The sequence below is a fragment of the Sebastes fasciatus genome, chromosome 8 (assembly GCF_043250625.1).
Source record: "Sebastes fasciatus isolate fSebFas1 chromosome 8, fSebFas1.pri, whole genome shotgun sequence".
Taxonomy (NCBI): Eukaryota; Metazoa; Chordata; class Actinopteri; order Perciformes; family Sebastidae; genus Sebastes; species Sebastes fasciatus.
In genome coordinates this window covers 23,808,618-23,833,552 of record NC_133802.1, presented here as the reverse complement: position 1 = coordinate 23,833,552, position 24,935 = coordinate 23,808,618, and the positions used below count along the sequence as shown (strand labels likewise).

The window sequence follows — 24,935 nt, the reverse complement described above, 5'->3', positions numbered from 1 at the left end:
GGAGGTCTGCGCTGGCACGAAAAGAGGAATAATGGCCTCTCACCCTGATTGTAAAGCTGAAATCACAGCATTTGACTCTTGCAGGCGTCATACAACAGCTCTACCAAATGTTAGAGCTCTTGTCCTGCAAATATGAGTGGACAATATGTTCAGAATTGACATTGTTATTTATCACAGCATTATCTCTTCAATATGTTAACAATAATTTGTCTTTTTAAAGACTGTTTATATGCATCTTTTTATTGGACAACTGACAGTCTAGAGAGACAGGAAACAAGGGGAGGCGAATAGTAGACGATGACATGCAGCCAGAGCAAATCGGGAACATCGCAATTACGGACTAGTTGACTACTTCCTGTGTGTTTGTTTATAGTATTGCTGGAACGCAATGCTATAATTTCCTCAAAAATGTGTCCAAAGATGAGGATGATAAACAATAAAATCAATTTATTGCTCAGTCCTGCTTGCAAGACAACTTCTACTATAATTTCTCACCGCATTAAAATGAGCTTTCAACAGAAAAGAGTTTTCATATCAAGTTCTCTTTCTCTGTGTAGATATTTGGGTAGTATATGCTTTTATTAGCGCCCAATAGGTCAGAATCCAAAATGCACAAATCCTCTTCCTCATAGCTTCGGAGCCAAGGCCTTAGGTCCAAGCAGATGGTCGGGTACTCTTGGCAAACGTCTTACTTTATGTGTGATTGTGTGTGTGTCCACTTGTCATAATACTGTTATACTGTGAATAGTTAATGATGGCTCCCGTTTCCTCCTCCAGACCTGTTGTAGGCTGAATTATTCACATGTATGCTCTCATTAAATATCAGGACACCCTCACAGAGTGGTGTGGGTGTGGGTGGGTGTGTTGGTGTGTGTGGTTCGTGACTTCTTTATGCTCCCCAGGTAGAAGTCGAGGCATGCATAGGAGAAAAAAAAGACAACCTGACTCCTTTGAATTAGTGCCAGGAGATGCATTGACATCCCACTCATCAGCCCTCCAGACATGCACATGTCTCTCTACAGTAGAAGATGTTCAACTTGTTGAACAAGCTCACATGTGTTGTCAGGTGGGGCCACCCAATATGGCAAAAAATCAAGAATAGGTATTTCTAATACTGATTATATTACGGTATGTTAAGGCTGCAACTAACGACTTTTTTCTTAATAAATTACTCAAACCGATTAATCAATTATCAAAGAAGTTAGTGTTTAATTTAATAGTTGACAACTAATCGATTAATCGTTGCAGCTCTAGGTAAATGTACACAGTATTACAGATAAAATAATCGGATTGATGTTTCATGAACTGATCTCTTTAATGCGCTAACGCATCCGATCTTTCTGAGGTTGGAGCGGGCTCAGTTTTAAAGCCAGTGTTAAGCTATTGGGATCATATGAAACTAGAAAACCTAAGGAATCCATTGGTGCCAACCATGTCTTACTAACTTGTCGCGAACAAACATACACAAAATTTTGGCGAAGAAAAACTGGCATGGCCATTTTCAAGGCGTCCCTTGACCTCTGACCTCATGATATGGGAATGAAAATGGGTTCTATGGGTACCCACGAGTCTCCCCTTTACAGACATGCCCACTTTATGATAATCACATGCAGTTTGAGGCAAGGCATAGTCAAGTCAGCACACTGACAGCTGTTGTTGCCTGTTGCGCTTGAGTTTGCCATGTTATGATTTGACCATATGTTTTTGCTAAATGCAGTACCTGTGAGGGTTTCTGGGCAATATTTGTCATTGTTTTGTGTTGTTAATTGATTTCCAGTAATCGATATAAAGACGTTTGCATAAATCAAGCATATTTGCCCACTCCCATGTTGATAAGAGTATTAGCTACTTGACAAATCTCCCTTTAAGGTACATTTTGAGCAGATGAAAAATGTGCGATGAATTGCGATTAAATATTTGAGTCGATTGACAGTCCCAATGATAACACAATATGATCATATTGTCACAAATATTTGCCCCAGTGTCAGGAAATATGTGTTACGGCACTGTTGAAGTCTGAGATGACACATTGTAGCCATGAAATAGTGGGATAATTTTTATAGAGTGCCATGAAGGGCCTCGGTTGAAGCACCTGTGCTACCAAGCATCCTCTCTTCTGAGGTACTCTTGAGCAGGACTACGTCACTGAAATGGTTCTGACGCTGTGCTTTGACCTTCCTGTGGAGGCAGGCAAGTTAATGGAGAAGTTCCTACATTCCATTAAACATTATCATTCATCCGTTGATGAGATATTGTAGCCTACTCATGTATGTCACAGTTAGCAGAAAAACAAAACAGTCTAGGCAGGCCTGTTTCCCGCTTGTTGTAACTCCCGTGAGTCACTGCAATTAGGCGTGTCTTCTTCTCCGAGGGCACATCCATCCACCGCAAAGTGAGAGAACCGGTTTTAGCCACGCTGTTTACTGAGTTTGCAAACTGTGACTCATGATAAGTGAAGAATGACATGGGGATTCTGTGATATCAGACCCATTCTCCCAGTCTTTACCAACACCCACCTTCATTCACTCCTTGACCAACCTGTAATCCCAGCTACGGTGACGGTGAGGGTGAAGCAACTCTCGGATGTTGCGTTGCACAATCACTGAGTGCTTTCGTGGCCTGCAGTCATTTAGTCAGGGACCCAGGCTGTGACACACCAAACAACGTTGACTGATTCACTCTCTGATTTACACCTCATAGGCTAAATAATGAACTCATTGATGGCAAAAGAGAAATCTTGTGTCTTTTGGTTGTTGTCAGACATGTGGGAGCTGATGCAGAGCCCCCTCCAATGTATCGCCAGACTATCCACTGCCCAGCGGGGCCATGTGACTGTGCTAATGCTGAAGAATGCTCTTGTGAATATAAATAGACCTGGCTGGCAAGACAAATTCGCTTTCATGCCTGAGGAGGAGAAAACAAGCATCTCTTTGACACAAAAGCTCTGCCATTATTGCAGCGGAGGCCACCCTCTCAAAGTCCCAAGGAGTCATTCCTAATTGTGTGTATTTCTTTCTCGCTGAGGCTAATGTTGCTGGCTAGTAGACAGCAGCCAGTAGCAAACACTTCCACATCCAACCAACCGGCTGCCTGGCTGCTACATGTGGGTCACTGTTACGCCCATGGGTTGTGTGTGAAATACCGCGGCCTGTTGAGAGTTGCCCTTTTCAGGCCACTCAGCCTGCTCTCTGACCTATGGAGAAAGTTGTTATAGGTATGCTAATTGTTAAAGCATCACACCAGTGGTTTTAAATGTTTTTGGCATGTTACCTACACATTGTGTGTACTTAACATAACATTATTGCTGATGAAATGAAAATTAACACAAGTACTTCATCACAATGAATATTTGGTTGTCAAAGTTATGTTATTATTGCGCAAGTAGGGAGTGTTTACAACCTTATCTGGCTGCTGGTGTGACGAAGTGTGAATCATAGGTTGTATATAAGAAGTGGACGTAGTCATTGTGGCGTCACTTATTGGTTTGTGGACAGCCGTTTTGAAGCCTCGAGTTCTGCATCTTGGTTTTTGGCTGTCGCTTCTTGTTTTTATGCAAACAGAAGTGACACGAGAGGGTGGAACTATGTATACCCGACATTTTTTGGCAACCAAAAAAGTTATCATTAACTTTCAAGAACTGAAAACACACTGTGAAAGGGTTAAAGTTGTTAGACTGAAACACGGACAACTCCCAGACCAGACAACGGTAAAGCCTGGCTTTAAGGGACATTGCTGATTTGGATCTTTAAAGAAATTGTTTTTCCTGTCAGTAATGAAATTATATTAACAATGATCTGTAACTATGATTAGGTATATTAACTCTTCTGACCATAAACCTGCTGTCTGTTATAAATCAAGTTCTTTATAGTCTCTCTCTCTCTCTCTCTCTCTCTCTCTCTCATTGTCTCCTCAGCTGATCAGCCACAGCTGATCATCACAGCCTTTTGTAGAACAAGAGGTGATTTCTCAGCAGCTGGTCAGTTTCTATATATGAAAGCGCAGCCTGCGTCACAGGAAGGGCTGATGGGAAACCACAGCTCAGGGGTAAATCAGTCCTGCTGTATATGTACAATGAAAGTTTCCAAAAGGTCAACTGCTTTCTCTGTCGGTCACTCATTGACCCGTTGTTAAAAAAAAAATTTCCTTTTGGATTTGTGCCATGCATTTGAATAGTTCTCTTCCTAATTCTTGTGCGGAGCCAAAGGGTTATCGCAAAAAATACCCAGTGAGTAGAAGTCCTTAGGAAGCCCCTTCAACAAGCTGATGTGTATCTCCCCTCTTGGCCCCTCAGAGCACATTGTGCTGGAGCTTGGCCTGTAGTCATGGACCCCTTTAATTCAACTCCCCAGAGAAAGAGGTAAAACAAAGGCCATGAAAACACATAGAACGGGTGGGGCTTCAACCTCTTAATCCCAAACTGTCAATAGCACAGGTAGTGTTGTAACTGTATTGTATGTTCATATCCTTGAACGGAAGCATTAGGTTGAATCACAGCTACAGTTCTGGCCTCAGTTATTTCCTGGAGATTAGTTGTTAGCTGCTAAGCCTGATCTTATGACTGTTATAAGTGTTGGAAAAGATTTTGTAATAGCACTGAATTAGACTCTGTTTAGATGATTTGTAGAGCTAAAGATAAGTCACATGCCACTGCGAGTAGTGAGTGACAGTATATCATCACAGTATTTCTCCTTTGTGTGGCGCTACATGCTCCCACAGACAGTGACGACACACTGATGACTGTTGTCTGGATGTTATTAAAATCACTTAGCTGTTGTTGTGATGAAACAGTCAGCCACTAGATTTCAAGTTATAGCCCAAGATTACCCAACAAAACTTTCTCTTGAGGCTCATACTACTTGCACACTAGTTGGATTGTAGGCTACGACTGGATATGGCTGGGCAATATGGCTAAAATCTTCTATCACGATATAGGTAATTTCATATCTCGATAACAATATATATTACAATATAGCATGTTTTCTGGTAGTTTAATAAATAAATAGTCTATATGAAATAATCACATGATAAAGCCTATTGTTGTATACTCCTGTGTGAATGAAATACTTTGCAAATTAAAAGTACAGAGTATTTTCTCATTTTAAAAACTTGAGTGCAAAAGGAACATTACAGTTTTAAGTGAAATTATGGAGAAAAAATTAATAAATATAGGCCTAGCCTATATTGCGATAGAAACGATATAAAAAAATACATACAATAGACATTTTTATATCGTTTTGACGATATCGTCATTTTGCCCAGTCCTACGTCTGGAGACACCTGAGGTAGATAATGTCACGATTCAGAAACTACAGCGAGTTTTTGGTGTCGTCAAGTGAGAATACCGTGTCTGAATACAAAATTATGCCCATACTAATGTAAAATGAAAGTATAGAATAACATTTTCACGTAATTTTCTAAAAGCTCTCAGTATGGCTGTCTCGAATAAAATTTTTCGGGCTTAAAAGCTTTGGTGAGAAATATTCAAAGGTATTTGAAGCGGCACGGTGTGGCGTGGTAAACACCTCGGGTAAACACTCTTAGCTCTATCAGCACTTTCAACGTTTTTTACACTGTTAGCACTTTTAGCGCTGCTAGCACCGTTACCTATAAGCCACCAGCTCACTGTCGCCATGTTGAGAGCCATTGAGAAGCAATAGAAATGCTCCCAATCCCATATTTAGCACCTTTAAGTTGTTTCAGAATCAAACCAGTTTTAATTGCTGCACTGTCAAGTCTCTCACCTTTCCTTCAATCACTATGTTTCCATCTAATCCCCCACCGGCCTGTGTCGTAGCGACTAGCTTGTTGCTAACATCCCCTCACTACAACTCCCCTGCGACCTCACAGTTCCCCGTGAAGTAAAATGTTTTCACTGACGCAAAGGTTTGTGTATTCTACAGCTTGACAGGCATTTATGCAGCCTATTTTCCCACCACATTGCATCTTCTTTTACACATTCCTCTAGTGTCTCACCTTGTTGAGCATCCCCACACATTCAGAGGCATCATTTTCAGAGCGGCGGTAGATTCCCATCGTGATGACAGGCTGTTTAATGACTGTGAGCAGTGGGTGGTGGGAGGTCAGGACCGCGAGCTGTCCAGAGAGTGGAACGTAGGCAATAAGGCCTGCGTGGTTTCAATGTCAGCAGTAGACTCAACACCTCAGGATGTGAGTGCTTCACAAAGGCCACTCCTGGCTTGTTATGAGCTTCTAATATTGATTTAATGAGCCAGCTGCCTGGTTAACATTCCTCTTGCTATATTAATATCCTATATTAACCCATCATCCATGAGCAATTAAGCAGAGTCAAGGAGCATAATTGGTGCATGTCATCTTGAGGACGTTACTAAGCCAAGCTCAGTTCATATAGCAGGTGTTTGGCAATATTTTGTCTTGTGTACTCTCTGACCACATTCATTTGATGTACAAGTGAACCTCAGGTCAGGTCTGTCCACACTTCTGACCCGTGTATCTCTTAACCACAACACCGCTACGGGGAAACTCGATATCTTTGGCTCACATCAACTGCTCAATGCACTCTGGTTACCCAGCAATGCCGAAATACTGGTCTGTCATGCAGTTAACCGACCAGCGTGCCTTTGTCTGAATTAGTGTCTACTTTGTGTTTTTTCCCTGTTCTTTACAGTGTGCTGAATTAAGTCAGAGTCAACCCACTGACCTGGTTACACCACCCTCATGGTTAAATAACTCACACAGGTACATTTATACATTGGAATAGCAGGCCTTTTTCACAGCAGACATTTTAACTTGTCATAGTACAAATTAGGGATGTTAAGATACCAGAAATGTAGTAGTCGTTACAAATACCAGTGAAATTCCACGATTCTTGATACCCAATTCAATATGACGGTAAAAAACAAAACATTAAAACCCATGTACTTCAACGTACACTCCTTTATTACCGTTTGTGTACTGGTTTTATGATCCGCCTCAAGTTTCTCTTCAAAAACTAAATTTTACAAGATTACATTTGAACACATCATGATAACGTTATGCCCGTAGGTGTGAATGTGAGCGTGAATGGTTGTCTGTCTGTATGTGTCAGCCCTGTGATAGACTGGCGACCTGTCCAGGGTGTACCCCGCCTTCTAGGATAAGCGGTGACAGATAATGGATGGATGGATGGTAACGTTATAATTCACCTTCGCCCAGTACTCAGTTTTACTGACTAGAGCTTCAACGCATCATAATGTCACTCAATGCAACCTCTGCACGTTAGCTTTTAGCTGCGTTATTTAGCCACGCAGGTATGTGCTACCCGCCGGCTGCTAACAGCTAATGTTATTAGCTCTCCTCCTGCCGATTTCAACACAGATATGTTGTTCACAATGTAGCATTATCAGGTAAATCGTCTCTGGGACAACGGGACACTGTTAGTCTGGAGCCCTGATCCCCGGAAACCTACGGTACAAGCGGTATTGTAGAAAAACGAGTTCCGTCACGTTTTCAGAATTTTGGCATCGACTTGGTACCGAAGTATCGGTTCTAGTGACATCTGTATTACAAACAAGCACAGGTGTTACTAATAACATTAATGATGTCCCAGTAAGCAATGCGAGTGTTACAGTAAACTAACATGAACAATACCAATATTTCAAACTTTATGTTAAGCTAAGCTAACTGCCTCCTGGCTCTGGTTTCATTCTTCATACTTACATGAGAGAGTGGTATCGTTCTTCTAATATCTCTGTAGTAGCTTAACTGGCTTTCTGTCAACATTTGTCGGCACCATACAGGCTTTTTTCACAGCACACATTTTGACTTGTCATCGCAGGAAAAACACAATAACAGGTGTTACCAATAACTATAACAATGGCTCAGTTTTATTACATGTCCCAGTAAGCCAGTTTAATGTGCCAGCATGCACAGTACCAGTGACACCCTGGAACTGGCTGCGAATGTAAATTGAATGTCATTAAACAGAGTTCCCACGTGTCCTGGAAAACCTGGAAAACCAATTTTCCAGTCATGGAAAACGCATAGAAAATGAGAGAAAAAGTCAAATGTCCTGGAAAATTACTTCAACATTCTCCTATTTTCTATGAGAATGAACTACTAGACTATCTATCAGAGCTCCCCAAAAAGGATAACATTGCCATCTGAAAGTTATGTTTGGGGTCATATTGGTAGTTTATACATGAGAGTTTTTGGAATAGGCTGCTATGGTGTGGAAATGCTGTGAACACCCCCCCTCCCAAGTCACATCACATGGTAGCACATGCCAGATGGAACTTAAATGGCCAAAGCTGTGAATAATGTAAGTTACATTATCCTTCAAATGTAAATATTAGTCACTGCTGGCTGGTAACTGTGGTAGTTTGTATTATTATATTATTCTATGATTAATCTGTCATCATTTCTAAGCACATGATGAGATGATTTCATAGATATGTTATAGCCATAGACTGCACGTCTTTTAAATCAGACTTCCACAAAGAGGAGCTTATTAGTGTATGGCGCGATCCCTGTCTGTCATACCAGCTAGATCATCACTGAACATGATCTTTAGAAAAGAGTGGGAACCCTGTTATAGTCATTAAAGCACAGGTGTAATCAATCTTCATTAATAACACCTGTGCTTTAATCACTATGACAAGTCAAAATGTCTCCTTTTGAAAAGAGTTTATTAAGAAATCATCAAATTGGTATGATATCCCCCATTCAGTATTTTTTTTTTTCTTCTCATTTTCGCCTTTATTTAACAGATAACAGTGTAGAAATGGGGGACGTTGCGATATGCGGTCATATGTCATGCGCTGTAACCAATCGGCTACCAATGCACTCCAATTCAACATCATTTTTAAGCAATTTCTGTGCAGTAACTATAGGTGACAGATAATCCAGTGAGTGGCAGGGTAGCCAACTAATCTGACCAGGAATCAATCTGGGATTTGGCCTCTAACCTCCTGTGGTCTCACTCTCATCTGTGCACCCACAGTAACGCCACAAACATGCATCCTGTCAGCTAACAGCTCATTGAGGTTGTGGGGTGCTTAAAGCAACTCCATTAACCTTTTACTGTTACTAACATACAACCCACTTGTGGCTGTCTGACGTCAGTTGTCTGACTCAGCCGTGAACCATCTACAGTTGTTCACCAGTCTTATCACTTTGATGAAGTAATGTGTTCTTAGTATATCTATAAAACAGCTGCCAAGATTGTACAGCTCGACTGTTATTGTCTTCAGGGAAATACTGCGACCCAATATAGCGTGTGAAAGTATATTACCAGAAGCACAGACACACCGATTTGATATAAGAAGTCAGGAATCAGTGATTATGGAGAAACATTTTGGTTTTCTAGACTTTTTGGTTGGCGAATGTACTCTCTTCTTCCGTTTGGCTTTCTCAATGCTGTAACTGTCTCCAGCTCAAAACTCCACTGTACTCACACAGCTGGCTCAAGAGTGCAGTCTCTGCCAATATAAAGTGCACAATGTAATAGAAGTAATGGAGGAAGTAGGGCAATACTCAGTCTGCACTCAAACACAATATGAATGCTTTAAAAGCTTGGAAGGAACATTAGTTTTATTTCTTTGGCAAAAACAACTTCAGGATGCCGACTGTCCAGTCTGATTGCTGGATGTTTCTTTCAGTTCATAATTTTGATCCAAGTATGACCAACACAATTGAGCCGAAGTGTTTTCATCCCACACAGGATGGTCTGATTTGATGAAACGATTAGTGGTCTGAGTCAGGGAGGGTTGGATTTAAAATTAGCCAGCATGTTTATGTGTGTGTCGGTCAGCGGCGCTGGAATGGTTTTTGAAGTGGGGGGAACATCCAGTTTTAGATGACGTAATACAGTGTTTCCCCACAGGATTTTGAGAGACTGTGGTGGGTGGACATCAGACCCTCTAGGGGCGTCAGAGGTCATGCTCCCCCGGAAGAAACTTTTTTACATTTTAAAGTTAAATACATCAATCTGGTGCACTTTGAGAGCAAAATGAAGAGGCTAGACTTATGAAGAACTTTGTGTTCTTGTAAACAGTTTAATCACAAACACATTAGTTGTATATGAACAGTGATGACAGGGCAAAGAGTCCCAATCTCAAAGCATAGTAAACGAGACAGGGCCAGTGTTTCAAGACGGGTGGGTCGCCAACATTGCCGCAGACCCGTGACGCACCGAGGACAGTCCGCCCCGGTTGACAGTCGCGCCGGGAGCCCCGTCCCTCCCCGCAGGGAGAGAGGGCACACAGTACAACAAGCACTCCACAGCCCCTGGAAGCCGCGAGGTCCGGGCAAGGGATCTCACGGTTAGAGCTGTAAGCCACTTTCAACCCGGGCCTTTCCAAGACAACCTATGAAGCCAGTGCACTGGAGGAAATGCAATGTGCTGGCCAGCCAGCGCCGGGGAGACGTCTCAACCTGCTGAGTTGAATCCCCCCAGCAGACTGCTCGAAACCCACACGTTAAGAAGTGTACAAATATTTTCAGCTTATTCTGAAACTGTGGCGAGCTGGAAGTCGGGCTGCATGTCAGATCGCTTTGATTTAATTTGAATTAGTTTACACAATGGTTGATTATGATTGGATAAAGGTCCAACATGTTACGCCATATAGACCTTATCGCCAATGTTCTATGACCTTAATACCTGGCTTAGACGTTACCACTTTATTACCTTAACACCTGAAAGTGGGGGACAAAAAGTCTGAGGTTTGTAAGGCTTAGCTGAAGGAATGTGTGATTGTCTCACATTGTTAGTTTGTCTTTCTCTCTAGTTTCCTATAAACCCCACCCTGCTGCTGTGCCACCAATGCCACTTACATGGTTTCCCTTTGACTTTTCAACACTACCACTCGCACCTTTCATTACATCCTCTGTGCTGCTCACTCCCTGAACTCATTACCCTCCATATATTGGCAAACACAGATGTTACACATATTTGATTGTTACACCACATTGGAGTTTTTTCACTTGAATTGATCTGTGCTAGCATGTAGATCTCTGTCTGCTTATTCTTCTCTTTGAGTTTATCACAAGAAAATGCCTCAGAATAGCAAAAGGACACCAACCCAGAATAGATAATGGCTGCACAGCAACAAATAGACTAAAATGAAATAATCCAATAAGCCAAATAATCATACTCGCCATCATACTAATCACAAAATACCACGAAAACCAAACAACATTCTTTCTGATATAGAGAAAAGATAGAGAAGAACAAGTTGTCTTGTTGATGTTCATGATAATGGGGAATCAACTGGCAGCTACTTTATCAAGTATTTGAAGTCATTCTGGGCAAAAAAATTATTTTATTTATTGATCTGCTGAAGGGTCTGACTGAAGAAGTTAGACAAAAAAATGTAAAGTGATAAATGATAACTAGCCATATTTTGACCCATTCGTACTCAATCATGATTTGGCATTTCAGTTCAGGGATGTCAGGAGAACTGATACTTTGGCACCAAGTCGATGCCAAAATTCTGAAAACTTGACTGGTATTTAATTAGGTATCGAGATCGGGGAATTTTACTGGTATTGGTATCGACTATTACATTTCTGGTTTTGTGACAGTTAACTGTCATCATGACCTGCTGGCTCCTCCCTTTATGCAACCAAATACAAACCAAATCTCCTGTCTCCAAAGATCCTGTCTAGAGAAATTACACTCCCCCGGCCTTTTTCTCAGCTCGGCGGCAGATATCTTCTTCCATCCAGAGACTACTTCATCCCCTCTGTCTGCCTGAAACCCCCTCCCACATGAGCTAACCAGGTCCCAGAGGAATATTAGGCCTGCTTTTGGAGTGGAAAACATTGGTCCTGGAGTTGAGAGGCCTTTGTATAAAATGTTTCAATCTTTTCCCATACATGAACCAAAAAAAAACCCTGAGTGAGACCTGATTGCTGCGGATATTTAATAACTGTGATTCAGTTGCTGAGGACCTGCAGACTTGGATCTGAGAGTTATACACAGTCCTAACCGTGAGAACGTCACAGTCCTAACGGTGTGAAGGAAAAAGAAGAGGAAGTAAAAAAAAAAAAAATCCTTTTGACAATTGGCCGAGCAAGTTTTAAAATGCAGACAACCTGATCAAAACAGTATGTTCACAGTCGGGCTCCAACTAATGATGATTTCCGTGTATCAATAAAATGGCTGATTATTATCTTGAACAATCAATTTATTTTTTGGTCCATAAAGTGTGAGAAATACCCACTGCAATCTCCTAAAGTTGACGTTGTTGCTTGCTTGAATAAGACTCCAAAACCTAAAGATATTAAATTTACTATCGCCCAAGACAAAGATAAGCAGCGAATCCTCACAATTTATAAGATGGAACAAGGAAATGTTTGCTTTTTCTTGAAAAATTACTTTAATGATTAACCAGTGATCAAAATAGTCGCCGTTTATTATTTTTTATCTCACTTGATTAATCGATTAATAAACTGTTTCAGCTCAAGTTCACAGTATTAAAATGAAAAATGAAAGAATAAATCATATATGGAAGTGCAAATGGGGATTTACTATTTTTCTTCCTGTCTGCCTGCATCCATTTTAAAGCTTAAACTATGGAAATAAACTTCTAACCTCTACTTTAACTAACGTCCAGGTGCCTTTAATGGCCTTGGTGTCAGGCACATTCATCTGCGTTTCCTGCTGAGTGCTATTTAGCCATGTTCTCAGCACAGTCTGCCCGTTGTTTTTGTGTTTCTGCTCTATAAATAAGATCCTGTGGGTGACGTTAGTTCCTTTCTCAGCCCCTGTGTTTATGTGTGTATTTACATGTAAATGTGCGTACTGTGGCTGCTGGTGTGAGTATTTCTGTTTGTGGTTGTGCTCTGTGTGTCTTCTCGCTGTCATCTGCTCACCAAGGCTCCACGGGAGACTAGCTTTCTTTTATTGGTATCTATTTCTCGTGAGATTGAGTTGTAACAGCGTTGCACGTTAGCATCTCATTTCTCACAGACAATAAACCAGTGATAAACAAAGACGGCTTTGTGCAGATCGAACCAGTATCGCTGGCTGGAAGCCCGACAGTGACCTCACGGGGTTAGAAGACGGTCCTACGCTACGGGCCGGGCTCGGAGGGAGGCTAGCCTCAGTTCAGACGTTTTTGTCATCTGTCCTTTTCACAAGTCCACACAAATGCCCAGACAGAGATGTAATCTGTTAGGTTAGATGTAATCTCAGATTACAGATTAGGTTAGAGCCAAAAGTGCAAACGTTGGATGACCCTCATGATGTAAAAGGGAGGTTTTATTTAGCACTATCTGTGTAATCTAGGTAGTTATCCTCACTGACGTGTGAGTACAGTCATGTGTTTGTCAGATACCTGTGTGCGCATGCAGGGAGAGGAACTGATACTGTGAGGCAAGAGGAAACTGGGTGAAAGAAGCAGTCGTGTTGCTTCCTCCCAGCGCTGGATGCCACCAGGCTAATCTGCCCACAGTAATTACAGGGCTCTGCCAGTGGGGGGGATGAATATGTCTGTGTATGTATGGAGGTAATACATAGTATGGGTGTGTTCTGGGTGTGCAACATCGACAGGAAACAACACAAACCGTATTTAATGAGATGAAACATCTGTGATGTTTGCCACATCCTTGACAGCGAAGTGAAAATCTGAGTCAGTGTCTTTTGTTCATACATGATCTCGGTGTCGTTGGGGTGATGGGAGGCTAATCCCGGACTCCTAAAGCCATTCACTACCCCCCACCACACGGACACACAACACAAATGATGTATCTCTGCACTGTATTTTACTGACTTTAAAGGCAGAGTTGGTAAAGATATTAGAAATATTTTTTATTATATTAGTTGAGATTTTCATTTCATCTCGGCAGCAATCAATAAATCAAATGCTCTGACCAAAAAATCGAATAAAATCTGGTATCTGTAGGCAGTAATAAACCTGTTCAATCATTTCATTTGGCCTGAATATAATGATTGGACGGCCTACCTACCTGCCACCTGTCTATCTGCGTGCACTCTGCCCGTGCACTCATTGCGCGTCACCAGAGTCTTCCACAAGCTGATAGCTTGACAGCCGTGAGTACTAACAATAGCCATATTCACGTCATTATGATATGTTTATGTTCATAATGATAATAGAGGTGGGAGTGGCTTTGGAGGGAGGCCTGAAGCGATAGACTGTTTTTAAAAATCTAGTGTACTCTTGCTAGTTTCTCAAGATCTGCCTGTAATCTTGTGTGTGGTGGGCAGGTTGGTGGATGGGCGGATGTTGTTAACTACAGTCCAGACTCTCTCCTGTCTGCTAGCATCAACTATACGCTCATCATTCTGTCTAAGAGAGGAAACATTAGCCCAGCAGTGACCTCTGACTGTTATTGAGATCCCCGGAAACTGTGCTGGCTCCTCGTTTGTACCGTTGTGGTACACTGTTGGGAGTGTTTTCATCGTCTGGAACCTGGGTTGCTGCCATACTGCCATATTCATCTATAACCCAGGGTGCTTCCTCTATACTTTCACTTTTTGCTTTTATCAAATTGCTGGTAGGTTTTTAATTAAAGAAACTGTGCTCTGACCACAAAACAGATGGAAAACTTTGGCGTTAAAAAGTGCTTCATTGAGCCTCTCAGGCAGAGAGGAGCATTTTCCAAAATTGTTTTCACGAGCCAAGTAATATCAGTTAAAAGGAACGTTACATTGCAGTGCTAAAGTTGGCAGCAGGTGTTACTCTGATGGAAAGAATAGCCGGGGAGCACACTGGCTTTGTTGTTGTTGTGTTGTTTTATGTAGACGCCTGAGAATTGTACCAAAGTGCTGTTTGCTGACAGTGGCAGCTGGAATTAAACTGCTTGTTTAGATTATTAACACAAATCCTTTCAAGTCCTCTTCTAATTCCTATATTAATTTCACCCATTGCTGAATGACCTGGAGTCTTGCTTTATGTTTCGGTGCTTCAGGGGATGATGAGTTTCACTGAGTATTCCCCCCCACACATCATGTGCTTATAACCATAACCTCAGTCTTTCCTTCCCAGCCATTCTTCTCTGACTGCCATTACTCATCATTTATTCACCATTGTTGTGGTATTAGTGTTCGGTTTCGGTTAGTTTGAAAAAGCCAAATACTCAGTCCATTGTTAATAGTGACCTGAGAAACATTTTAAATGTGTCAGCCTGTCAGATGATTCAACATCAGCTGCTTGGAAAAAAACCATGAAAACGACTTTTAAGCACTATCTGGACAGCTCATGTTTTTCTTGGATTCCGTTCACGTGAGCCATAATCTGAACGTAGTGGGCCACTAGTATTATACATACACCACTTTGGACACCAAACAGAGTGAGTTTACGGCACCAGTTTACTTAACCCATCTCGAAAAGTTTGGAAAATTACTCTTTTAAGGGCAAAGTTTAGACTTTTTTTGGGACAGACATCATGTCACCTATAAACTTAATTCACAACATGACATGTGGATAACTGTAATTGTAAGTTTTAACCAGAATTTGGCAGCAGATTTGTAGAAATCTGAAAAAAACATATTTGATGGTGAGAACACAGATGAGTTGCACAAACACAAAAGGCTCTAATGTGCTGGAGAATGCCAGTGCAGATTAAAACTGGTCACTAATGCGTGGATGCATGACTTCTACTGTAAAATCCCTTCATCTCAGAGTGTAGCTCGCTGTAATTATTGGTGGAACTGTGAATGCTGTGTTTGTGAGTGTGTTTATCCCCTCTGTGACCCTGTTGCTGTCAGCTGTGAGAGGATCAGCCCTCCATCTGACTTGACCTGAGGTCAGAGGTCAACAGCAGCAGTTCAAAGGAAGGAGTCAGAGGGTCACTGTCATCTTGACTTGAATGAGCTCTGAAACGGCCACATTGGTTGGCGACTTTATACAATCAGCTTTGATAAAGACAAACTTTAAAACGCCTGGATGAGAGGAGGAAGGATTATGATGATTGCTTACAGAGAGTACATGACCTTTTCACTGAATTAATACGTCTAAGAGGCATTTTCACACACACTTTTCTAAACCTGCCTCTACAGGGGTCTAGACTAACTTTTGACATTTAAGTGCACCCAAAAATTTTCACCTTGCCTTTTGGCGCCGTGATAATATATTTTAAGCGTTACCTTTTTTGTCCGTTCCCATATACATTGGTAATTTCTAGGGCTGTCAAAGTTAACGGGATAATAACGCGTTAACGCAAATTTGTTTTAAAGCTGAAGTAGGCGAGATCGGAGCAAATAATTAAAAAAAGTTATTTTTATAAAACGGTCGCTATATTGTGACAGTATACATGAAACAGGTAACCTGAAAAAAATCATGTGCCTCTGTGTCCTCCGGTGCTCCTAACGGCATCTGCAAGATTTCACAGACCGGGGGAAAACAAGCAGTAAGAGATTTAATCTTGATCAAATATACACCCCTGTCCCCCATTGCAAACGAGAGTAAGTTAAGAAAACAACGTGTAAAATGCCTTGCCACACCAAGAGTAGCGTAATGTGTGCATAGTATAGCAAGTGTGTGTGGTCAAGCGACGGAGAGAGAGGACGGTGCTCAGTGCAGATCGGCTGTTGGCAAGAAGAACTTGGCGGTAAAGTTGTCTTGTGTTATTAAATATACAGTGTCACACACACCTCCTCCTCACTTGTGAAATGAATCCGCAGCCTCCGATCAGGATTAGGCATCTCACCGGGGACAGGGGAGACAGGTGGTGGAGCGGTTACTTCCGCAGATGATATCGGTCAGGGCTGGGCCGTTCAGTACCGGGGACGGGTGTAACGGGCACCGCAGCCTTTTTTCTTGACAAAAAAACAATCAATAGTTCTCTTCATTTTGAATTACCAGTATGTTTTATGGTTGTGATGTCGCTCGAGGAAGAGTACAGGGCACGTTTCCGACAGACACACACAGAGACAGACCAGCTAAATGTCAGGCGCTACCGGTGCGACTAAAGAAAATGTTTAGTCGACAGATTTTTAGGTTGCATGTGGGACCAAAAATTCGTCGCACTCTGCACTTTGCTTTACTACAACTATGATGAGCAGGTCCAGCATATGCCTGGACAGCAAAACACACATGATCCTGGTTTGACACACTGACACATATCTCACAGAGACAGCCTGTAATGCAACTCTGCTCCGGGCTCAGTCAGCATTCATTCCTCTGTGTGTACTGTAGCACCCCTTAACCTGCACCAGCTGCGTATACACACACGTACACACACAAATACATTCACTTCCAGCACCTCGGGGGACTTTTTGGCCAATGGGCTCGCTCTGCTGTCCAGTTGGCCCTCTCTGTTAGCACGGTGCTCTCCAATCAGCACATTCCTCTTTCTCTAGACAGACACAGGGAGACGAGTTTTGGCAGCGCACACACAGGGCGGGGTAACGCTCATATCCTGTCCCCTGACCTCCGATTACACACACACACACACACACACACACACACACTGTACTGTTTTGTTCATGCTCGCACTCAAAACACCACATTCTTGCTCTCAAAACATACAGCTTTTCCTCTGTTTTGAAGCAGCTGTCACAGTCACTCTCTCAACCACAGAGCCCTCGGTGGCTCTGCCCGCTGCCAGTCGCAGAGCCAGTGTGGCCGTGCCAGTCCACGCCTGTTGTTATGCCCTCAACCTAATACAGACTCTCTTCTGTCTGTGTTAATGACCCTCCCTCCCTCCATCTTTCCATCCCTCCCTTCCTCCCTCCCTCCGGGCATCATTTGGACACCAGTACTGGGCTTGACAGGACCCCGTCTCCAACAACAATGACGTTCCAGTCCACGACGATCAATTTGCTGCTGATTGCTGCACTTGCATGTCTGTCTGCGAGTTTTTCCTCCACATTAAAAAGCCTGTAGCGTGCCTAAGAGAAGGAGAAACAAAGAAAAAGAGACTGTAACGCACATTTGCTGCCCCAAGTTCATTTAAGGCCAGTGTGTGTACCCAGGCATGAAGTCAGAGCTGACTGCTGGCAACCCCATTTGAGCTTTCTTTTTACGCAGAGAATGACAAAGCATTCAATCTCACACTCGGTCTCTCTAAAACTGACTTTGTTTCTGCAGTTTTTTTCTCTTGAAATGATGTGCACTCACTCCCTCTGCTCCCTCCCCGTTTCCCATGAATTCACAGTGTTGTGAAACCTCCAGAGTTTTCTGTATGGGGAGGATCAGAAATTCTGCAAAAACTGGCAATCTACATACTCAATCCTAAAGGGAGCTTCCTTTTTGATTCAGTTGTTTTTCCAGGCAAACACCACACACCAGTGGCTAGTGACCAGAGTATGAGAAAGCTTTAAGACACACAGAAACTGAGTCACACATGGGACTCCTCACCCAGTGCTGGCTTATCCAGCCCACCACCCTCCAATCTGCTGTTGAACTTTGGCTCCCCCTCTCTCCCTCTCTCCTCATTTGCTTTCCATTGTTGTTTCATACACACAGAAAGCTATGTTCGCTTTATCACCTCAACCCCCCACAACCCTCTCCTCCACCGTTATCTTTGATTTTCTCCATCTTCTCCTCTTGGGCTGGGACGATTCACCTATCTCCTGATCCGATACATCACGATACTTGGGTGCCGATTCGATATGTATTGCGATTTTTAAGTATTGCGATTCGATATTACGATTTATTGCGATTTTTGTTAACTTTATTAACACTAGATCATGGGAAAAAATTGAATCATACACTTCTAGGGACTTTTACTTCGGAAAATATCTAAATTAATTCAATAAAAATGTTTGATTTTCAGCAAAAAACAATCCCGATACATAGGTGAATTGTTTCCTTTTCCCTAACCTATTCTCCTCTCAGTTGGCTGGACGAGGGTTTCCTTGTTGTCACCGGTCAGTGTGCAGGAGGTGCCGGGATTGAGGTTAAGCAGTCCTTTGGCACTCTGCACTTGACATAGCACACGGTGTTATCGCTGGACACAGAGGAAGGGGAATAACTGAGAGAGTTTGCAGCAGTGGGATTGTTTGTGTGTACAAGGGGAGTATGTATGTTAGTGAACTGGATAGGGTGTGTCTTGCATGCATGTTTGGTGCACAAGCAGCAGACTGTGTGTTTTGGGGTCCCAGTTAAAGTGGACTTTGTCTTTCCTCTGTTGCTCTCCAACAAACTCTGGCAGCGGTGGGAGTCCTGCCAGTTCAAGGCCCGACGAGGAAGGGGTGGGGCGGGGTGTACAGTGGGAAAATCAGGGGGGGGGAGGTGGAGGAGATAAATCGTTGAGTCCCATGTGAAACCGGCTCACATGGCTTCCCTTTTGCTCTGCTTACTATCCAAACTGTTCCCGATAGCCTTCAGTTTTGCCATTGTTCTCCGCCACACACACACGGTTATCTGCTAGTCACCGTAATCATATTTGGGTTTCGTTGCCTGGAGGAGGTTTTTGTGCGCTCGTCATGTTTATCCACTGGGGCTAATGTAAGGCCAAACAATGGTGTTATCTCCTTGCCTAGTTGTAAATGGACTGAGCCGTCAACATGTGGAGTTCAGTAGATTTGGTTTAAAGAGGATTATTATTATGACTCAAACCCTGCACATGTATTAGCTAAAGCAGAGGCTGCGTGTGTCAAAGGAGTGGTGTGTGTGTGTGTGTGTGTGTGTGTGTGTGTGTGTGTGTGTGGTTTATCTGGTTTATGTGTCCGCAGTTGCCCGGTGTTTGTGTGGTAATTATGACTAACATAACGGTGTGGTGTCGTTGTCCTCTCTCCTAGGTGACATCACGCAGAAGGGCTATGAGAAGAAGAAAGCCAAGCTGCTGGCCGCCTACCTCCCCCACTTGCCAAGTAAGACCAACTCTTCCTCTGCTCTTTGCTTTTCCTAATGTCACCTTTTAAGCCCTCTCTCTCTCTTTCCTGTGTAATCTTTACCTCCTCTGTCAGCATTTTTGGTCGGGGTGTAAGAAAATATATCGATGCACACGAGTGTCTTGATATTATGTTGTGTGATACTGTATCGATTCTCCAAAACGCTGTATCGATTCATAATTAACTTCTTCAAGTGAAGGTACTGGCATCATATGAAGGTAGAAAACCTAAAGAATCCATTGAAACCAACCATACTAGCATACTAGATTGTTGCGAAGGAGGCTAAATAACGCTGCAAAGTTGCGCTAAATTTTGGCGAGGAAAAACTGTCATGGCCATTTTCAAAGGGGTTCCTTGACCTCTGACCTCAAGATATGTGAATGAAAATGGGTTCTAAGGGTACCCATGAGTCTCCCCTTTACAGACATGCCCACTTTATGATAATCACATGCAGTTTTGGGCTGCGTATCGTATCGTATCACCAGATTCTCGCCAATACACAGCCCTAGTTTTTGGTGCAGGTCACTCTGAGATTTGGAAACTTAAAAAGCAATTACATCAGAAGTTCTCATCAAGTCATGACTTCAGTGTGCTGGATCTCAGCTAATGGTCCTCCCCCATCTGTATAGAGAATTACATAGAAAAAAGCAGCGTTTACAGCTCAATAAAAAAAAAGTAGCTTCACTGAATATCCAGTGTGACTGTAATTCTCTTTGTCCAAGTTGTCAAAGAGAATTTCTGGCTTTCTGTGGCACTCTAGTGGCCAAAATGGGAATTGCACATATGATAACAAAGCATACAGTAACATCTAACAACTTCTCTAATAACTGCAGCCCTGTAGAAAACCCCCCAGAATAACAAAACCACTGTGTGCCTCAGAGTTGAACTTGAAACACAATTTGGTTAAACCAATGTCGGTTTACAAGCATTCACACAGAAGTAGGGAAGTACCAGAGTTTCGCTGTTACCCCTGTCCTCGTTGGTAAGATGATATGTTCAGTTTTTCCTCAGTCAGCTGACTCACATGTGGGTGTGGTGTTTCCTCAGGAAGAATTGCACCACATTAGCATTGACGTGAAAAAATCCATCTTGATGTGTCACTGTAAGCTCATTTTAAAAAGAGGAACTCTTAACTTCCTTTCCTGTTAGTTTAACCTTGGCCTGTTTTGACTTGAGCTACCACATGATTACGCACATGGGGAACTGAAAAGGACTGCAGGGATCTAAATCTTATATGGCTAACTTCCATATTTAGTACTTGAATTAAATTGCCATGGTTGTTAGTGGGCTCTCTGCGTTGTTATGGGCAGCTTGCCCTGGATGACCAAAGCAGGTATTGGGAAGCTTTGAAGCTCCAAAGGTCACCTCCTGCTCCTGCACTCATCCCATCGGGCCTCCTTTATCCCTCTGAACCGTCATCTACACAGGGACTCTGTTGCCCAGGCCCTCTGAGACGAGTTGACTAAAAATACATTGGCTTGAATCTAGCCTAGTTTTATGTACTGCGTTAACAGTATAAGTTACATCAGTCAAGTACAAGTCCTTATTTCACCTCCTGCTCAGAGGCTCTGTAGTGAGGCTAATTTTAGAGATCCTCTCTGAGTATAATGTAATATTCATCCCTACATGTAGCTGTTATGGCATTGTGTAAAGCAAAAGTGTGCAACTTTCCAAAATCTCATGTTTCTTTGTTGTTTATTAATGTCACCCTACTTGTGTTTTTTATTGACTTCGCACGTACCTGCTCCTGTTCTGCAGATGTGGAGCTATCTCTGCCAGATGTACAGCTTTCCCCGGGCCACAGTGCGGACCCCAGCCCGAGTCCTGAGGCCCCGGGCCCCTCTACATCTTCGGCCTCCAGACACCACCGCGCACACCGCAGTGGAGGGGCCAGGGACGACCGCTACAGATCAGGTACACAGCCTACATAAAAAACACACAGCAATAACAAATCACCAGCCTGTCAACTTAAGGCCTTTACATGGCACACATTTACATTAATGGCTGCTGCGAAAAGGGCCCGTTAATTGAACAAAAATTGCCTTTACTCTTTTTAATATATATTTTCTCTTCTTTCTGTCTGTCCACCACACTTGTTTGTCTCCCTCTGTTTATTGTTGCCGTTTATGTAGACATCCACACAGAGGCTGTGCAGGCAGCACTGGCCAAACACAAAGAAGAGAAGATGGCACTGCCCATGCCAACCAAGAGACGCTCAGCCTTTGTCCAGTCTCCTATAGAAACCTGCACACCTCCAGGTAAACTGGATCTCACACTCAGTGGGTAGCTGTTCGTCCTTTTGGACAATTAAGTATCCACATTACTGAAGTGTTTCTGGAGCAAGACACTGTCAAATGTAGGGGTGCTGCTCTGTAGCTGACTCTCCCTTTTCATAACTCTAAATTATAAATGTGTCTAAATAGAGTAAAAGACATCTAAATAATCAGGATTTCTCTCTTCCCATTAGACACATCTTCTGCATCAGAGGATGATGGCTCGCTGCGCAGAAAGGCAGCTATCAGTGCAGTGCTGGCCCAGAGCCTGCAGAGCCCCGATTACTGGATCAACCGTTCCGTCCAAAGCTCCTCCACGTCCTCGTCTGCTTCCTCCACCCTCTCCCATGGAGAGGCCAAACCCCAGCCACAGCCCCAGCCCCAACCTGCTGTTTCCTTGTTGGCCGATGTGCTGGCTCACACACGCATAGGTAAACGTCACTGACTAATACAGTGCTGCAGGGTTGAACTTTTTTTTGTAGGCCAACCAGGAAGTTAGCATCCCACTGGTTCCCTCGACAAAAAGCAAATGAGATTTTCCCATTGGGTTTTGGATTATTACAGAAAATAATATGAGTATGAGTATACACAGCGAGCCTGTAAAGGTGGACGAGTCGGCATGGTGACGTTTAGTAGTCTCATTTAGCCACACTCGCCTTTTTTAAGGTGTGTAAAAGCTTTGAAATTCACAAGTGGGATATTTATTGGCATATTTTATATCGTAGAACAAAATGTTAAAATATTTTAAGCTTGTGTTAACCACAGACCTTATTTCAGGCATCTATCTAAAAATAAGATTAAAAAAAAAAATATTGACTTTGAGAAGAGGGAACAAGAAGTTCTAAAATGCTAACTAGTTTCCGTGTTTTAGGACTCATTCCTGCAGCACTCTATAGCTCCAATGTTCACAGATATATAACCGTGATAGTTGGCTATGGTTATGCTCACTTTCTCTTCTCCTCCAGAAAACAGCGTCCCCCCAGATGTGACATCCACCACTCCCCAGGAGAGAGGGTCCAGGGTGGACCTGCCTCCAGCGGTCAGGGGCATGAGCCGTGGACAGAGCCGCTCCAGCATGCTGGACACTGCTGACGGTACACTCACACAAGCCAGGATGTTTATAAATGTCTGTTGGTGGTATAAATGAATGTACATATCAGGGTGTTCATTTCCCACTAAGAAACATCACAGTAGTTTTCTATGTGTTGACGATGATGATGTTACTGTCATCTGGTTATCGATCTTCTCCTTCAGATTGGGGGGTTCAAACCATTTGCATGTGCTAATCATGTCATTTGAGTGACGTTTTCTGTTTTGCGTTGACCGTATGGCTCACAGCATTGCAGTGACGAAGCTGATTGGAACGATCTGCTCCACGTTCACCCAGAATCATCTTCAACATTATCCTCATTTCACTGTGTGGTGAATGCTGCTAATCCCAGATTTTTTTGTTCTTTCTTTTGGGTCCATTAATCCTGTCCCTGTCTTGCCTTTGATTTAAAAAAAAAGGAAAAAGAAAAGGTAATATAAATCGAAATCGGGGAAGGGGAGGGATGCTGAGGAGCTCAAGATCAGCTTGCTTTCCAGCCTGGCGTCTGTCTCTCTGTCTCTATGTTTGTCTCGTGTCATAGGTTTAGACGTAGAAAACCTCCTGTATTTGATTTTTGATTTTCCTAAAGATTGTCCAATCTGTGTCTCCTGTGAATCCTTCCTGCTGCTGATTCTGATCCTTACTGCGTGCTAGTGCGTAGGGTTCTGCCTGTGTGAGAGTGCGTGATGAAGTAGATTAGTATTTGTGTTACAATAGAGTTACATGTGTGGGTGTGTGTGTGCGCTCGTGTTGTTTGGGTTGTTTGTGACGGTGGCTGTTGTCTCGGTGTTTGTCCAGGCGTGCCTGTCAACAGCAGGGTGTCCACTAAGATCCAGCAGCTGTTGAACACACTCAAACGGCCAAAGAGACCACCACTCAGCGAATTCTTCCTCGATGACTCTGAGGAAATTGTAGAAGGTGAGACACAAAGTGTACATTCATGTTTTTCTTTTTGTTTGGAAATGAAATAATCACAGTTATAAGCCCTTGCATGAGCACATTTCCATGCATTTCACCGTCACTCATGGGATTTGTTGTTGCTTCATTCAGACTGATTGTAGGTGGTATTTTTTTGGTTACTTATACAGCTATTTATGGAAGCCCATTTCCGCCACTGTAAGAAACTATCTCAAAATAATGATATAGTATCTCAAAGTAATGATATAGTATTTCATAATAATGACTTAGTATCTCAAAATAATGACTTAGTACCTCAATATTTTGACTTAGTGTCAGGGTTATGTTACTGTTATGTTTGATTTAGCTCATGTTAACTTTACTGGGTTTTACTGAATGAAATCAATTTATTGAAATTCAACGTTTACAACTCTTGTTGGACAATTCTGATTCATATTTTTTATTTATATTATCAAGTTTAACGTTTACGATGAGAGGTTAACTGGACGTCTCCTTCATTAAAAAAGCAGAATCTTGAGTTAATAATGGACCGGTGTAATGTATGTAGAAGTCTGTTGGTTATACTGTAGAAGCAACAGTGTTGTTTTCTTGCGATATAAGGTCCACAAAGTGAACAGATTTATGATCAGTCCTGCTGCATGCATGGATTTTAAATACTGACTCATTATTTTGAGATAGTTTCTCATTATAATGATCTTTTTTTTTTCATCACAGTGGCGGAAATGGGCTTCCATAGGGGTATTGACATAGCTAACATAACTGTTAAATACAATTTATGTATTATTAATGGACGCTCAACAGAAATAACTTGCCAAAATGGATTTATTATCAGAACTATTATTTAAACCACACTGATAAGGAATTATTGTTGCATGCTGTTGGCTCGCCTCCC

At 42.5% G+C, this 24,935-nt stretch overlaps 1 protein-coding gene across 1 annotated transcript in view; it reads left to right on the top strand.

Moving 5' to 3' along the window:
* The window catches only part of dip2ba (disco-interacting protein 2 homolog Ba), a 47,797-nt gene that overhangs the window by 4,807 nt on the left and 18,055 nt on the right, over window positions 1–24,935 (top strand). Inside the window, exons 2-7 of the mRNA XM_074644487.1 lie at window positions 19,670–19,741; window positions 21,521–21,676; window positions 21,895–22,020; window positions 22,230–22,466; window positions 23,001–23,129; window positions 23,924–24,043. Coding sequence (XP_074500588.1) covers window positions 19,670–19,741; window positions 21,521–21,676; window positions 21,895–22,020; window positions 22,230–22,466; window positions 23,001–23,129; window positions 23,924–24,043 — 840 coding nt within the window. The remainder of the gene's footprint in view (window positions 1–19,669; window positions 19,742–21,520; window positions 21,677–21,894; window positions 22,021–22,229; window positions 22,467–23,000; window positions 23,130–23,923; window positions 24,044–24,935) is intronic.